At 33.8% G+C, this 18,892-nt stretch overlaps 1 protein-coding gene across 6 annotated transcripts in view; it reads left to right on the forward strand.

The window, feature by feature from the left end:
• Nucleotides 1-18,892, forward strand: part of SLC4A10 (solute carrier family 4 member 10) — a 250,903-nt gene that overhangs the window by 202,756 nt on the left and 29,255 nt on the right. For all 6 annotated transcript variants that reach the window (XM_064484852.1, XM_064484849.1, XM_064484850.1 and 3 more), the window contains 4 exons: nt 5,535-5,640; nt 10,853-11,014; nt 12,628-12,741; nt 13,773-13,934. In XM_064484852.1, coding sequence (XP_064340922.1) covers nt 5,535-5,640; nt 10,853-11,014; nt 12,628-12,741; nt 13,773-13,934 — 544 coding nt within the window. The remainder of the gene's footprint in view (nt 1-5,534; nt 5,641-10,852; nt 11,015-12,627; nt 12,742-13,772; nt 13,935-18,892) is intronic.

Here is an 18,892-nt window from a genome sequence, read left to right on the forward strand (position 1 = left end):
TCATTATATAATGTCCTTCTTGTTCTGTTTTAACAGTTTTGGACTTAAAGTCTATTGTGTCTGATATGATTATTGCCCACCCTGATCCCTGCTCTCTTTTGGTTACCATTTGCCTATAATATTTTTTTCCTATACTTTAACTTTCACTGTATGTGTGTTCTTAAATCAAAAGTCTCTTCTAGATAGCATATAGTTGGACCTTGTATTCTTTTTTAATCCATTTAGTCACTCTGTCTTTGATTGAGGAGTTGAATCCATTTACCTTTAAGTAGTTACTATTGCCGTTTTGTTGTCTTCTGTCTGTCTTGTAGTATTTTGTCCCCTCTTCCCTGTCTCTTTCTTTTTCTTTTTGTTTTGTTGACTTTTTTTGGATAATGACATATTTTGATTCCTTTCTTAGTTTCTTCTGTGTATTTTCTATATAAAAAGGTATTTTCTTTGTGATTACTACGGGGCTTACATAAAACATCTTATATTTATAACAATCTAACTTAAGCTGATAAAAGCTTAACTTCAATTGTATACAAATACTCTTCACTTTTACTTCCCCCCTTACACTTTTGATATTATTGATGTCACAAATTACATTCTTTTATATTGTGTATCCTTTAACACATTTTTATAGTACTAGTTTTTTAATCCTTTTGTCCTTCAACTTCTATGCCAGAATTAAAAGTGATTTATATACCATCATTACAATATTTTGTATTTGTCTATGTATTTGTCTTTATTAGCAAGCTTTACATTTTCATATGCTTTTGTATTGTTTAGCATCCTTTTGTTTGAATGTGAAGGATTCCCTTTAGCATTTATTTTAAGGCAAATCTAGTAGTAATGAACTCCTTCTGCTTTTTTTTTTTCAATCTAGGAATGCTTTATTTTTCTAGTATCCTTTTTTTTTTTTCTGGATATAGTATTCTTGGGTGACAGTTTTTCCCTTTTAGCACTTCGACTTTATCATCCCACTGTCTTCTGGCCTATAGAGTTCTTGCTGAAAAATCCACTAAATAGTCTTGTGAAACTTCTCTTGCACATGGTGATTCAGTTTTCTCTTGCTGCTGTCAAAATTCTCTCTCTGTATTTGACTTTTAATCATTTGATTATACTGTGTCTTAGTGTGGATTTGTTTGGATTCCCTATGGTTAGAATTTATTGGGCTTCTTAAATATGAATGTCATTTCCTCCCCCAGTTTCAAGAACTTCTGGGTCACTGTTTCTTTAAAGAAGCTTTCTGTCCCTCATTCTCTTTATTCTTCTTAGGGGACTCCCATGATGTGTATATTCTTGCTTATGATATTCCATATGCTCTTCAGGATTTCCTCATTCTTTTGCATTCTTTTGTCTTTTTGTTCTTCTGACTGGATAATTTTAAATGACCTGTTTTCAAGTTCACTTACTCTTTCTTCTGCTTGACTGAGTCTGAGGTTAAACATCTCTAGTGAATTTTTCAGTTCAATTGTTGCATTTTTATCTCCAAAATTTCTGTTTGGTTCCTTTTAATATTTTCTATCTTTTTGTTGATATTCTCATTTTGTTTATGCATCATTCTCTTGAGCTCATAGAGTATCTTTAGGATGGTTATTTTAGTTCTCTGCCAGATAATTTGTATACCTCCATTTCTTTAAGACAAGTTGTATTTTATTCTATTTATTCTGATTTATTTTATTCCTTTGTTTGGGCCATTTTTTCCTGTTTCTTCATGTGTCCCAGAACTTTGTTTTGTAATTGGCACATTTGAAATAACACCCACCTCTCCTAGTTCTTTATGGACTGGCTTTTTATACAGCTGAAGACCCTTACTAATCAGCTTGAGGGGCCCCTGTAACCTTTTTTTTGAAGGGAAGGGGTTACAAATTCTCTGAGCCTGTGTGTACAATTTCTCAATTAGATAATGTTGCTGATTTCTTTTTCCAAAAGCTCATGATCTTTTGCTCCTTCTGGTGTCAGTCTGTGGCACTGCAAGTTCTCTGGTTCTACAGTAGCAAGCTGCCCTGCTATCTTTTGTTCTCTGAGGCCTCCAGGTATCCACCATATATACTGACTCCCCATCAGCACCCTGGGTCAGGTAAGACAGATACCAGTCCCTTGGGCACTCTTCCAAAAAGCTTGAACACCAGCTATATGCTCCTCCCACTCCTTCTATAGAAGAGAAGCCTCAAGTTGTTTCCCTGCCCCTGATTGCACTGAGCCATCCTAGTCACTGCAAGCCACTTTCTTTACTCTTCTTTATTCTCAGTGGCACTCAAACACCCAAACCATAAGAGTTCTATCAGTGCTCTGAATGAGACAAAACACATACCAGCCCCTCAGTCAGCACTCTGAAGAGCTGGAATGGCAGATGTAGCCTCTGCTTTTCTTTTCACCCCCTGGTGCAAAATAATGTGAGCTAGGGTATTCTCTACCACCACTAACCTGTGTCAGCTTAGAGGAGGGTCTGATGCAGTTAAAGTGAAAATTGCCATTCTTACCCTTTTGAATGTGGCTGTTCACAGCTTTGTACTCAGGTACTGCAACATCTTAACTGGATTCTGGAATTCTCATCACAATATTTTGGTCCATATATTGTTGTTAAATTGGTGTTTCTGTGGGGAAAAGAGAGCTGGGACTTTCTATTCAGCCATCTTGTGATGTCACTTCTTCCCTGATTCATTCTTGATCTCTACCCTACATTTGTCTTTCTGAGAGTTCTTTCATTGCTTTCCTAGGTTGGAACCACTCTTTTCTTCATCCCATATCTTCCTTTTTTATTTATAAATTTTCTCTCTAATTAAGGATGCATGGAAGGAAAACTAAAATACCAAGTAAACTTTCAAAAATTTTTTCTTACATTTGATTTGATGATTTAGTTCAATATAGAACTCTAGATTCAAAATAATCTTGCCGCATAATATTGATGGTATTGCTGAGAGAAAAGACTGATGCCATTCTGTGGAGGAGAAGTATGTATTTAGGTATGTAGCAGTTGGGGAAGATCTCTGAAATTAACTGCTGTATAGTCAAACTTTAACTAATTCTCATACCTTCAGTTTCACTTCTTACTCTATTTCTTTGTTGCATATGACTCCTTCTCTTAGTCCAGACCCTCTTTGGGATTCTACTGGGCAGGCCAGGTCCCTCCTTTACTGAAGTTGGAGGGAGATACATATTTTTAGTTAGTGATTAGGAGTGGACTGCCTAGGTTTAAATTCTGGCTCTGACTTTCCTATCTGTGTAATCTTGGCCAAGTCACTTACATCTCAATATTTTCATGTGACTAATGCCACCCATTTTAAGGATTAAATGTAAAAATACTACTGTTACTGGTATTATTCTTCTGTTCTGCTTTTTCAAACATCCTGCTTTCATATGCTTTTCATACTCCATTTGTTTACATCTCTTTTTTTGTTGATGTTTCCCTTCATGTTTCTTTTTATATTATTCTTTTGCTTAATGAATTCTAGGTAATGAAGGAAAATAAGCATGTGTGTTCAGTCCTCTTTCTTAAACTAGAAGCCAAATCTGATCCTCAATTTTAGAAAATATTAAGTGATTTAATGGTTTTACTGCTATTTCTTTTTTAATACTTCAAGCTTTTAAAAACAAAATTATTCTCTTTATATACATATACTAACTTATATATACATATATAAACTATATTTGTCTAGCAATCTAATGACACAAAATCAAAATTAAACAAGAACTTTGTTTCTTTTGATAGATTCTTGTAGTAGCAACACTATTTTAATGCTGGTTGGAATTTAATTCTCTTTAAAGCATTGGAAGCAAAATACAAAGAGTATCAGCATGTTAGAGAAAGCCTAGTGTTTTTTGTGTTATATCAATTGAAAGGTAACCGTATTATTACATTTTATGAAAAACTGAAAAATGAACCAGAAAATATTGATGGTAAACATCATGATGATGGCAGCTACAATTTCAAAACAGCCTAAATGTATATCAGGCACTTAATATAATTATGTTTCTTATTCTTCATAATAGCTCTACTAGGTAAGCATTTTAATCCCCATGTTACCAATGAGGAAACCAAAATTTAGAATGCTTAAATAATTTGCCCATGGACACATAACCTGTAAAGGACAGAGCTTTCTGACACAAAGGCCTGTGTTCTATGATTATATACAACTAATCTGGGACTTAGAAACCTACAGATTTGAATAAATTGCATTAATGAATGGCTGTTACTGCATCTCAGATGCCTTTGTTTCCCTTCTGCTGTAGCTCCTCCCTCTCATGACATGGAGGTCACTACAGCTGATCAGAGTTAGTTAATGCTTCCATACCCCATTCCCTTAAAACCCTTGTCACTAACTTTCTCACTGGAATCATCTACCCTCTTAGAGGCCCAGCCCCAAGTGAGCCCAGCTGGAGAATACTGTATCCTCCCCTAGGGAAAGCAGGAACATGTCTGTCTGTGTTGCCCAAATCAAGTAAAGTTTTTTTTTTAATAAATAATAGACACAGTACTCTTCGAAGAATGAATGAGTGGTGGTAAAGAAAAACAGACTAAATTTCTGAAGTAGAAGACAGAAGAGTGACTGTTGTTTATGAAGAGGAATTTACCACGTAGAAACTATAAGATATTTTCCTACAGAAGTAATATTAGAAATATAGTTGGATTCTGCAATTCGATTAGTATCACTAAAACAGTAGTCCAACTAATTTTCAAGTTTTATAGTATATGTGGCTTAATCTGGGAGCCCAGCCACCATTTTTATAAAATGCTTCTGTAAGAAAATGCTTTCTGAATGGCATATCATAGGCTTATGAATAAATTTTTGGAAACAAACTATTTATAAATTGAAATTAACATGTAAAACCATTGATTTGTTGGTAATTTTTGCTTGCGTCTTCTCATTTACTTATAAAGTTACAAAGAACACGAGGTCAAAAATTGTTTTCTGTTACATAAAACTTAACTCATTCTCTCTATTCTTTCTCCACCCTGCATTCATCATGTTACCTTATATGTAGGTACTCAAAAACTTGTGCATATTGATTGATTTTTAATAGGACTGTCACTCTTCACAAAGAACAGTAAATCCTGAGTACTTAGGGTTCTTGCTTCAATCTAGCTTTAATTTTAAATAACATAGCAAAAAGATCTTTAGAATATGAGTTAAATAATTCCCATTTTAATTGATACGGTTGTCCAGTTCTAATAAAATAAGTAAGTTATAATAGTAGGTTTGAGTTTTTTAATTTTTTTCCCCACTTGACTTATAATTTAGGGGCAAATGGTTGTTGTGAGGTCTAGAAAGCATCTTTGTTTGAAAGGGCCAAAAAGCCCTGTGTTTGAACCTACACTATCTGGGACAGAGAGGGAATGACCTCTCATTCTAGGAGACATTATAGAGTGATCTAGTGTCCTAGCAATACATCTATCCTGCTGTCTGGAAATAGTGCGTTTTGGAGTTTAGTCTTATCTCAAATGGAGGAAGGTTGTGATTGGGAGAGAAGGACCTATTACACATTTGTTTTAGGTATGATGACAAAAAGATATTTATTTCACAAAAGACACTATTTTGCCTTTTCAGGTGTAACTGTGTGGAACCACATAATCCTAGCAATGATACATTGAAGGAATGGAGGGAGTCCAATATTTCTGCCTCTGACATAATTTGGGAGAACCTAACTGTGTCAGTAAGTGAAACATTAAAAAATAAGTCATATCTGGAATCTTACTACTATAAGGGCTTTTATTGACATTTTGAATGAATTATTCCCACTAAAATAAATTGTTTTGAATGCATACTGTTGTAAAAATGATAATTTTGGCTTTATTTTTAATTTCATCCAATTCAAGTATTCATCAGCAAACTAGGGTTTTCTTTTATTATTAAGCTTTTCCAGTAGTTAACAGTCCTGAGTTACTCTAAGAGCACACATATACAGCATAATTTGACTAGATTAACTCAAGGCACATTAAATAAGAGTGGTATTGACCTAAATAAAACCATATGGCAGAACTAAGTCAGTTTTCTGTATAAAGAACCCAGGACGCTTTAATCTGGAATAATGCTTCAGCTGTTCAGAATGTGTTGAGGGGGAGGGGGATGTTTGTTAATATTTTAGTATAAATGTTGAACTCTCAGGGAAGAACCAAAGTCACTTTTCTTAACAAAAATCTGGCACCTCCCTTAGGAAGGTTTTTCTTTCATTTTCTCCTTATCTCTCATAAGAAAGAAAATGGTAACGTATTTCCACCTATCATAGTTAAATCCTGTATGTGTAAAGAAATTTTTGGCTTTCTTCCTTTTTGTTGTATCTTTTTTTTTCCCCCTCATAGCTGCATTCCTCAGTTCCTCTTAATCTCTTGTAAATTTGTACACCTCTTTTTTCCACCTACATTTTCATCTTTGACTTCTGGTCAATCATACCTCATAATTGGAAATATTAAAAGGTATTAAAATCTGAGTCATCTTAGTTTCTTTTCTGTTCTTCCCAGTTACAAGCATTCAATGCAAAGCTGTACCTCCCTGTATAAGCTGAAATCCCATTATAACCATCAGCATAAAGCAATATGAATTCTAGTTCATTTTAAGAAAAACGTATCATTTTAGTAAATGAGCCAGTTAGGGACACACAGAAATCTTCTTCATTGTACAAACATTATAAAACTCTAAACATGATTCTTATAAGAACAGCTGACCTAATTGCCTGTTTTCTCAATTTTCCTCATGAAATGCTTTCTTTCAGAATCAAAATCAAATTATTTACCCTCTGTTTAAAATTTTACCTTGACCTTTATTTTACTACCTTTTTTCTTACCCTAATCATTTTCTCTAGAATAAGCCTTCACTTACTTTTGTTATTTTCTTTTGTTGTTGTTTATTCTGTTCTGTTTCTCCCTAGGAAAAATAGCATTACCAGACTGCTTCCATTCAGAGAGCTGTTTAAATTGACCAATAAAAGAATTGATGAGCTGAACAAGAAAGAATGCTACAGTTATTCAGAATTTAGACATGGAATCATGGTTGATCCACTCAGCAGTGCATCTTCCATTTATATTCTTTTATAAACTACTAGGATATTATGTCTCAGGAGTCCCTTGCTTGTACCCCTCACCTTGGTGTCCCCTTCAATGCAGAAACCCAATAATCCCATCTTTAATTCACTTAACATGATCATTTGCTCTATGTGTTTTTTATTACTGAATAATTTAATGTTAAATAATAATATTGATTCTATCTAGTAGCAAGTTCTGAATAATAATTTTCTAAGAGACTCACAGCACTATTGATCTAGCTAGCCATGAGTTAATTTTAAATATTAGAAGCTTTAGGTCAAGTGGAGTACAGTGAAAAATATTTTGCAATCAAAGCAAATCTAGCAGGGTTTTTTTGTTGTTGTTGTTTTGTTTTGTTTTGTTTTGTTTTGTTTCGTTTTGTTTTGTTTTGTTTGAGTTCTGTACTATGTATTGTTTCTGATAGAAATTTTCATATTATTTTTCAATACTTAAAAGCAGTTTTTTTGCAATGGATAATTGCTAATCTTGACTAGAAATAGTGTTTATCACCAAAAGAAATGCTACATAATGAAAAAATCTTGTAAGTCAGCAAGGACCATAAAATTTTTTTGTCTTAATTGTTATGCTGGGGTTTTTTCCTCAGCTTAATTATCAGTATCATGCAAAGCATTTTATCAACAAAGCACTGTGCTAATGGCTATTATAACTAGTTTTATAAAAATTGTGATATAATATTGACTTAGTATATTATTCATTTGATAATTTTTAATTGAATTGTTACGTATCTCATGAATTATAATTTATACCTTGCTAACTCAGCAAGGGCGAAAAACTTTAGCTTTCTTTGATTCTCCCAAACAGCCGTATGCATAGTAAGTATTCAATAAACACTTAATGATTGTCTTGAAAAATAGTCTCATATCACAAATTTACTGTTTAATGCAAATGTTTTGTTTTGGTTCATTTTGTTTTTCAGCTTTATTGAGGTATAATTGAAAAAAATTGTATATATTTAAGATGTGTAATGTGATGTTCTGATATATGTACACATTGTGAATGCATAACCACAGTCAAGCTAATTAACATACCTATCACTTCACATAGTTACCTTTGTGTGTTTGTGTGTGTGAGAGCAATTAAGATCTACTCTCTCAACAAATTTTCACTATTTAATGCAGTATTATTAACCATAATCACCATGTGATACATTAGATCATAATTTATTCACCCTGCATAACTGAAACTTTGTACCCTTTGACCAGTATCCCCTATTTTTCCTCTCCCTCCAGCCCTTGGTAACCATCAACTATCATTCCACTCTCTGCCTCTATGAGTGTGACATTTCTAGATTCCACATAAGCCATAGAGTATTTGTCTTTCTGTGTCTGACATTTCACTTAGCCTAATGTCCTCCAGATTCATCCATGTTGTTGCCATGACAGGATTTCCTTCTTTTTAAGGGTGAATGATATTCGATGGTATATTTATGCTACGTTTTCTTAATCCATTCATCCATTGACAGACATTTAGGTTACTTCCATATCTTAGTTATTGTGAATAATGCTTAATTCAAGTGTTTTATAGCAAGCTAGAATACTTAGGTTTCTATGTTTATATATAATTTAGCAGTATCTCAAAATCTGTCATTGTAAGAATTCCTAGGCAAGGTTTAAAATATTCACAAGCAATTAACTAGCAATTCGTTAAGAGTTGTTTCAGTGCCAGAATTACATATTTAGCTTATACATAAATAAGGGGCAGGACACTAATGCCAACTTTAATTTCTTATTTTATCAAACTTAATTTTTTCCAACTTATAAAGTTGTAGAATCTTAGAACGTGTTGAAGAATAATTAGTAGTAACGAGTTTGTCAACAAGCATTTTTTTTTCATTTTTATAAGTGAAACCATATGTGAGACTCAAAATAAGAGAACAGGATTTAGATTCAGTTTTCACTTTCAAATCTCAGGATGTGTGTGTGTGTGTGTGTGTGTGTGTGTGTGTGTTTGTGTGTGTGTGTTAGGGGTACAGTTAATATACACCAGAAAATAAATGTAGAATTTTGTAGGTCATAATTTTTCCTTTTTTAAATAAGATACTGTCCCGAAAAAATAAATATGCTTTTCAAATTTGTTTTGAATTAAACTAGGCAAGCTATTGGCAATTTATTATAGAAGACAGTTAAACGAGCCTTTAAATGGCTTCTATGTTCTTAAGAATTGAGAACAAGACCCAGTCAAGTCCAAGACTTGGTAGACTTTTATGTCTGCGCAAAAGACTGAAAATCACAAATCTATAGATAACGTGTTTACAGTGGAGCTTCTAAATCCTCTTTGTATTTAGCCATTCTTCTTAACCATTGTTTTGCTTAGTAATTTCCTTACTAGCATTTCTGGACAAGGGGTAAGAGAAGGGGCTGAAAAATACAAGAATTCATTTTTGCTACTTTATTTATTTTAACAGAGTTTTAAGAGAAGGAAAAATTAAAGCTATAATTAAGGCCTGGGGATTTTTCTTTCGTTTTTCAGTTGGCCAAGTTACTGTGCTCTGTATTAACATGGATAATTGGAATTCAACTTTAGCAAGGAATGTAGTATTTGCAGTTAGATTAGAAAGGGGAACAGAATTAATTTAGATAATTATAAGGTATACTAACCATATTTCTCAAGAATTATAGCCTTAGGTGTAGCTGTCCTAAGTAGATTGTATTATTTGTTTTTGGGTAACAATGTAGTGGTCTTTGATTTAGCCTAGAATCTTTTGAAGGTGTTTACTTCCTGCTATACAGGGATTCCAGGGCCTGAAGCTTTGTTCATTGGGCATTCTCTGTGTTGGTGATCAATCCATCCATCTATATTTTTCTCTTAAGACCTTTCTGTACCATGTCACAATTCAGTTTTTGTTCGCGTCCAGAATATCTCAAGTACTATTGAGATCACTGGATCACTTAAGCCATTCATTTCTCTGTTTTGAAATAAAAAGATTAAAATTCAGTATGATTATCTTTAAAATAAAATAATAGAAACCAAAATGAGTTTAAAAGAAATCTTTTATTTCAAAATATTAATGTTTAAAACCCTCGGTTTTCCTCAAAGAAAGGAAATTTTTTTGACTTTGCTGCCACCTCATGGCTAAGGCAGCAATTAGTGATGATCCTTTAGGGAACTTAGGAAAAAAAAAAAGACCATGAAGAAGTCATAGTAAATATGAACTTTACCTTGCTCATATAGTAACTTTTTTCTTCTTGTTATATAATTTAAATTCAAGCCTCATCTTTGACTCCCAATTTCATTCTGGTAATAATATATCATAGTTTTCTTGTTGCCTTTCTCACCTTTTGTGGGAGTTTTTGAAATAGATAATTATACAAAATCATTGTTCTTCTTTAATATGCAATTATATTCCCATCATAAGCACCGTATTTGTATCACAACTCCGCTGCCACGCAGCAGCGGTGAGGCCATAGCAAATTACTTCTCTACACGTCAATTTCCTCAAACATGAAATAAAAATAATAGCATCTACCTATTTTATAGGGTTGATGTGAAAATTAATTAAGATGATGATTAGTAAATCAATTAGTTGTTTAGATTTAAATTTAATTTGAAAAAAGCAGGAATTATTATTTTTAATTTTATGGAGGTCCTAAGGATTGAATTCATGACCTGTACCTGCTAAGCACACACTCTACCACTGAGCTATACTTCTCCACTCCCAAAAAGGCAAGAATTTTAAATGTTCATATTGCTCACTATTGATCCAAACAGGAGCCATAATTGAAAAAACTTAAGCAACTCAGCTGCAATTGATCTTAAGATGTTAGTTTTCTGAAAGAAATATGTCCGCTGTTTTCCTTTAATACTTTGTTTTACTTCCTCTGGCAGGAATGCAAATCATTGCATGGAGAGTATGTTGGACGAGCCTGTGGCCACGAGCACCCCTATGTTCCAGATGTTCTATTTTGGTCAGTGATCCTGTTCTTTTCCACAGTTACTCTGTCAGCCACCCTGAAGCAGTTCAAGACTAGCCGCTATTTTCCAACCAAGGTACTTTGACTATAATTCTTCTGATCAAAATGAAAACCAACAAAAAGCATATTATGGAGTCACACGTGTTTTAGAAAAAAAGAAAGAGCAACTGCTGTCATTAAAGGAGCCACTGAAGGTTTTTGTGTGATGGAACTGCCAGGTTAGGACTAGATGCCCTGTGGGAGGTGAAGAGAAAGCGTTTTGTGATACAGGTGCTAGGTGTGCACGTTCCCTCCAGGCTTTCTCCTAACTTAGGATCCCAAAGAGAAACTCCCACATCCCCACTTGTGCTTTTGGAATTCAAAAGCACACACTGCATTACTGATTGTCCCTTTCTTGCATGGTGAACAGTGGGAACTAGCCCAGCCTGACAGATACCTCTTAGGAGCTACCGTTACATTCTGGAATCGGGAAAGCCCCAGCAAGACTCGTTGGAACACTATTCTCTTTTTCGTTTTTAAAGTGTCATTCTCTCCCCCTAACCCGCCATGTTCGCATCTGCATATTTGGAAAGGAAAGTAAACGAACAGCTTAGTTCAATATTTAACACTGCAAAGTGACACCTATAATGTCTGACTCAGCAAAAGGAAGGAAGGAAAGGAGAGGGAGGGAGGAAAGAAAGAAAGGCAGAGAGAGAAAGAAAAGAAAAGGAAAGAAGGAAAGAGAGAGAAGGAAAGAAAGGAAGAAAGAGAAAAGAAAAGGAAAGAAAAGAAATAAAAAGACAAGCCTTTTAGGGATGAACTAAAAGATTGTGATGAAAGTTCCACTCTGGGAAAATGTTTTAAGAACTGTCTCTTTGAGAGAAAACTTTTATTTTTGTTCCCTCATCCTTCCCTCAGGTGTAAATTCATTTCTTTCCCCAAACCTTAATTTGATTAATAAAAAATTATGTTTTGTAAGTTAAAATAATAAACCCCTGTATTTTGTGTGTGTTACAAAGGCATCCCAATAAAAGCCAGCTCTTGTTGATAACTGTATAAGGACTTTTGCTCAGAGAAGGCTTTATAAGTGATAGATGGCTTTTAAAATTGGCTTACACAGAGTAACTTCTAAGTTTACCCACTCTATTATGCACATTACCTGCTGCCATACTTATCTGTAAATCTCAGATAAACTGATTAAAATATTATGCTTCTTCACTGAAAATTAAAAGTTTCATTTTAGGGTGCAGCAGGTTTTTCGTATTGATACGCTACCTGTGTGAGAAAGAGTACTAAAATTTAGCCAAGTTCTAGCCATGCAACCTTATTCTGTGTTATGATGATGATTCACACACTTGAGTTCATAATAAACAAATTTTTATCAGCACTGCTGGTGTGGTGGTATCATGCAAGATTCCCATAGTAAACTTAGATTTTAAATAAATACTGAAAACAGCACAATCACCGTTGTAGCTATTCCACAATGCCTCATTCTGGAAAGGTTGAGTGTGTATTCATCTTAATGACAGAGGTGCATAAATATATACTAAGGTTCTGACAGAGCTAATGATAATACTGTAGTATGCATAAAATATAATACTGTGATATTATGTTATAAAGTGTTTATAAAATGTGATTCTAGATTATGTTCTTGAGTATTCCTCACTATTTATAGTTCCTTCAAATGACAAGTGTTTTCATTATTTTTAGGTTCGATCCATAGTGAGTGACTTTGCTGTCTTTCTTACCATTCTGTGTATGGTTTTAATTGACTATGCCATTGGGATCCCGTCTCCAAAACTACAAGTACCAAGTGTTTTCAAGGTGAAGTTACCATAGCATTTACTATCTCTCCATCTCCGTAGGTCTAATCTTTATTCAGATGATGGCTATAACACTAGCACTTGGGATTTTCATGAAAATATAAAGAATATAGATTTATGGAGCAGTAAATAGAATACCCACAAGCATGACTAAAACTGTGGTCCAATATTTTTAAAGAATAGAAATCAGAGAAATAGATACTGCATGAAAAAAATTTCCTGTCAATTATTCCAGTTGGAATATCTATCTTCCTAAAAGATAAGGAAGCATTTGAAACTGAGGAAAATGCATTATCTTGATGTACAATTGCACAATGGATAGGGCTCGGAAAACATAAAATTAGGTCTGGTATAGAGTTCTGACCATGTTACTGACTAAGAATGTGACCTTGGGCCAGTTACTTAACCACGCTGAGCCTCAGTTTTCTCACATATCAAACAGAGCTGGGGACTTCCTCAAAGAATTGTCAAAATGAATTCCTTTGGGACTCATCTTAGGCACCAGCCATGTTTAGAGCCCTTCCTTGAGCTCATGACGTGACCAAGTGCCTTTTTGCTGTTTTCACATAGTGGCTTGGACACATCTAAGATAAACGTTATACACAGTTGTCAATGTGATATTTGTAAATGTAAATAAATTTACCCATCATAAATGTTAAATGGTAAATATTAATATTGTTCTGTTTAGTATAGGTATCCCTTTTGAGCCAGTCCCTCAGAGTTCAAATCCCGTCTCCACCACTTTCTGGCTTTGGGACTTTGGGAAATTTACTGAACCTCTCTAAGCCTTAGTTTCCTTACTGTATCTTCTTTAGAGTATTGTAAAGAAAAAAATGAGTTAAAATATTTAAAGCACTTAGAATGGTGCCTGGTACCTTAGAAATGCTTTGTGAATATCATTATCATTATTAAATATAACTCACTTGGCATATCAGTTTATAATTAAGGTTTTCCTGGTAGCATCTATAAGTCTTAATTTGATTGGCTATTCAGTAATCCTGTTAATAACTATAAATTCTTTAATTTTCACAGCCCACAAGAGATGATCGTGGCTGGTTTGTTACACCTTTAGGTCCAAATCCATGGTGGACAGTGATAGCTGCTATTATTCCAGCTTTGCTTTGTACTATTCTCATTTTTATGGACCAACAGATTACAGCTGTCATTATCAACAGAAAAGAGCATAAGCTAAAGGTACATTTTAACATCCATTTTAATGTAAATTATTGTGATTTAAGTGGTATCAGTTGATATTCATTATACTTTGCCTGTATCCTATAGGCATTTGCACAATGAAATATTAAAATGTTTTCAGATTCATAATTTTTATTTACTATATTCATGGTACTTTGTCATACAATGAGCTTAAAACTAATTATTAATTATTAATTTATTTGTAACATTAGGCTCAGCTCTAAACTCTGAAACCTTACCTCCAGGGCTTGAAATTAAAAAACATTGCCAAAGTCCTAGCTTTCTTTACCATGTTTAACATATTTTAATAAAATACCAGTTTATTCTGGTGAAGCGTAGGTCTACCAATTTGTCTTACCTCTGGGATTTTTCTGTTTCTCTATTTAACCCTCAGTATAGCTATCAGATAACATTCATTGTTGGAACAAATTACATCTTCAAATATTTCTCATTTTCTTTAGTTAGTCCTCTTTCTATAATATCTATGACCACAAAACCCAGCCATAAATGTTATAGTTTGTAAGTGGTATCTTTGTTGAGTTTTATTGCGGATTTCAAGGACTTTTTTTTTTACAAAGCAAATAAGTACTAATGTACCTTATTTATTATATTCTGACCCTGCCATTTTGCAACTGTGAATAACCAAAGTTGTTCCCTGGTATGTAATTTGTCTAAGATGTGTAATGTGAGTGCTGTCACTCATAGGAATATGTTACATAAAATCAACAAAATCATTGAATGGTTAAAAATAATCTGAATCAAACTTTATAAAAACAGAACATGCACATTCTTGTTTGTCCTGGTATCATAAGAGAGTTGCCAGCTATCTTCACATACTCATTAAACTCGAGGAAAAGTTTCAGTGTCAGAGCAACAGAAATCAGATTTTATAGGATTTCTAAGTATATTTGTTAGAAAGATTAAAAAATCTCTGATTGAACTATTAGATGGAAAATAGTAATAAGTATAAGAAGACACAATTATTTGTAATAAATGTTACTGAAAAGGAGTTTTGTGTATTATCCTCGGAAGAACTTGTGTCTATCTTGTAATAAAGAGCATTCTTCATCCTCTTCATAGAAAGTAACTTAAGAGTGCTCAAAACCTTTTTAAAACCTTTTTTAAAAGGAGTTTATTCAATTCACTTCTTGTTTTTGTCAAAAGAAAATTTTAATTATTAAAGATATATTCTTAAAAAAATCTCATGAAGGCTTAGGAATTGGACCAGTGGCATGCTGGTATATGTTTAACACCCAATCCTCTGTGTATAAAAAGAGACCCTGATTTATAATGTTTGCCGATTTTCATGGTGTGAATACTCCCATCGTGGCCCATTTCAAGCTACCAATGTGACATCAATTGGCAGGAAAAAATTTGAAAATTAAACAATTGGCTCTTATAAGCCTGTATGAGCTGGCTGCAAAATACCGCTGAACTACACCATTCAATATTGGAAACTTTGAATCATTTACAACTCTCAAAACAAGGAATTCAGATTTCTAAGATTAAGAGCCTACTTATTTAATATCAACCATTTAAAAATATTATTTGCTTTTAAAATATCAGCCTTCTGCAAAAGCAAATACCACTACAACTTACTTATTAAAAATACATGATTAAATAGATCTATAAAACCAGTGTTAAGAATTTTATGTTTAATAATGTTAGTCGGCTACTCTCTAAGAATGAGGAAAACATTTTCCTAGACACCAGTTTATTTTTTAAAACTGAAAATATCTCTATTTTTCTCACTTCTTTTTTTATTGTATACCCAAATACATATTTCCATACTATATATGTTGCTTGTTTTTTTTTTTATATGAGAGCATTATCATGGTAATCATCCCATGTCAATAATATAAACCTGCATTATCATTTTTAATGGTGGTATCTATATTCCATTGTATTATATGACACATGTTTTAAAATGAAGTAAAAGTCTCCCGTTTTGGAAAGAAAGTTATATAATCATTGCTTTTCTTTCAAAGGAAGTTTTGTTTTTTGTTTTATTTTTTATAATCAAGACAAAATCCCACTGATTTCATTGAGAAACTAATTCTTTGTAAAGGCTACAGGCAGTATTTTTCCAAAATATAAATGGAATCACATTAAAACAAGCTGTTGGGTGTAAGATAGGCTCAAGGAGTATTGTACAACATGGAGAATATAGCCAATATTTTGTAATAACCATAAATGAAAAGTGACCTTTAGAGGCTGTATAAGAAATAAAAAATAAATTAAAAAAATAATAAATAAATAAACAAAATGTGGAAGTAAGGAAATAATTGCTGAAGGTGCTATTACCTTTTTTGGCTGTCCTGTATCCTTGCTCTTTCCAGGTCTCTCAACCTTGTAAATCACATAGCCCTTGCTCCTGGTTCTTCATGAGGCCATGGTAAGCCCTTGACATTCACAGCCTTTCCAAAGCTCCAAATCAACAAATATATTACTATATTGTTCCCTTTACGTATCATGTACAGTAGTTAAAATATAATAAAATATTATTTAAGTGGTCCTTTCAAGTACTTTCATTTATAGAATTAAATGTAGAAATAAAGCATTTAGTATTTTATCACTGAAATAAATAAGGCTATATTATTAAACTGTATTACATTATTTCTACATTATTTTATTGTACTAATCAATGACTATGTCATCAAAAGTTTCCTATTTTACCTTTTAATAGCCTAGATTTAGTAAACATGGAGCAAATCTGACTTAATCATAAACTTAGCTATATTGCCACAAGCAGGAGAGTCAGTCTTTTCCTGGCCACAAGTCTGAACACCCCATCCTCCTCCTTGGATATGGAAATTTGAAAAGCAATTTCCTTCTAGTGAAGACATATTTCATCTACACTGAACACGTCTTTTTTTTTTTTTTTTGGCCTATAACGCTTGTCTTCTTTAAGCTTCAGTATAGTGTGGTCTGCTGCTACTGATTTTCCTGTTAACAACAGCAAAAAATGACTTTCTCAGAATGTTATTTACTCAGAATAACGGTTTGTTCTGTAGTCACTCTCCCCGCCTGTTGCTTCCCTGAAATGTTTGCAGCCTCTGGCTTTGACTTGAACCACATTTGTCACGGAAAGACACGTGTATCTTGAATGTATCTCGAGGCCACAAGTTAACCACACTTTCAGCTTTTACCAATTTTCTCTTCTCACTTTGAAAACCCATTTTTGCCCTGGTTGGAGCATTCCTTGAGATAGTTTAATGAACCATGATTTCTAGCTTCTGTTCTCAGGCATCCGGTAGACTCCACATCATGTATCTAAGTCTGCATCATAGATCCAAGTTACCTTGGAATTCATCATTTCATTCTTTACCTCTCCCCAAGTTCTATTTTAGATCTTTTCACTTTTTCTTCACTTCCATTACCAAAACTAGTTACTGATTTTCTTTTAGAGGATTTTTTCATACCATTAAAATGTCTTTATCATTTTGTGAGTGTTACTGTATCCACAGTAAAGCTGTGTTGAGCTGAAGAGGCTAGACCATTTCACTGGCTAAGTGGTCGACTCCTCCCTCAGAATGAAGTTCAAAATCACAAAACTGCAGCTCACTGCACCTCATGATCGTTTGGATCAGTCAAGGGCTTCAGAAGTTGCACATGTAAAGAGTTGAGAATGCAAATTATCATATATAATATAGAACTATAAATCTGTACTCCCTCTAGCATTTCTCATGTGTTTGTTTATTCTTTAGAGAAATAGAATAGGGATAGGTTAGCTGAATCCACTGAAAAAGCATTAAAAATATCTACTTTTTAGAAAAAGTATGTTCTCTAAAAGTAGAAAGAGAGAAAGATTATCTTTCAGAAAAGAAAGTTTCTGCTAAGATACAACTGTGGGCTTTTCTACATGTTTCTGTAGACAGTTCAGGCTTCTTTTGACATCATTTTTAATAAACAGCAATACAATCCCAGATCACTTGAGTAAATGAATGCATTTGCAACATTCATTTGGCACCACATTCTCTTGATGATTATGGCATTTGATATGTTCTTTTTTGCCCTCTTTGTCAGCCTGGTTCTTCATGTCAATCTATAGTCTTTTATGTGGTTAACTTGACAGATGCAGGAAATTGCTGCCAAGCTTTGAAATGAATTTTTTCAGCAGTGGCATCTGGGTATCAGATGGTCCTCTTGGCTGGCCTCTTGTCTTGCTGCATGTTGGTTTTAGTGGGGTCTGTTGTAGCATCACCTGTTGCTATGCTCCCTTTTCCTCCCATATGTCCATTTCCCGTGATTCGTGGATGAATGTGAGAATAAAGCTCTGGTTCTGTCTTTATTTCAGAAAAAAAATCTACAGAAATATGTTGGAAGGTGCAGAGTTCTCTCTCTGACAAAGGGATACTTCCCTTTGGCTGGCATGCCTATCAGCTAATAATTTGGTTACAAAGACCAAGTTTTTAAAGACATTTTAAATGAAAGGCAAGAAGAAGGATGATGATTAATTAGTGAAAGTGCCAGAACTGCTTGATTTCCTTTGGTTCACATTAAATTAAGACGCTCCCATTGTTGTACAACATAATCTGGGGAAACTTTTATTTTTGTTTTTATTATATACTTGGACTTTACAAAGCTAGCTTTCTAAATTTAAAAAGGAAACGATTCTCTCTGAAAACATTATTTTGTCTGCCTCCTGCAATCTAGAATCCCACTGTTGACATTTGTATCATATTTTTAAAACACTAAAACAAGGGTTATAGGAAATTGCTGTCATGAAGAAGGCCTTCCTCAGATTGTTAAGCTATAGTGAGCATGGACCGTGGGAAAGTCCAGGGTGTGCTAACACCAGCCGGACTCTGAACGCTCCATGTCCCCTGACCTTTAATGTCTGTCTCTTGGCTACCTCTTCCATTCTCTCCCAGCAGCACCACAACTTTGCAAAACAGCCCGGGGTGTACCATGCACCTTGTACTCCCTCAGCAGCAGGAGCTTGAGAAGTCAGGTCC

This window comes from Camelus dromedarius, chromosome 4 (genome assembly GCF_036321535.1).
Source record: "Camelus dromedarius isolate mCamDro1 chromosome 4, mCamDro1.pat, whole genome shotgun sequence".
In the NCBI taxonomy this organism is placed as follows: domain Eukaryota; kingdom Metazoa; phylum Chordata; class Mammalia; order Artiodactyla; family Camelidae; genus Camelus; species Camelus dromedarius.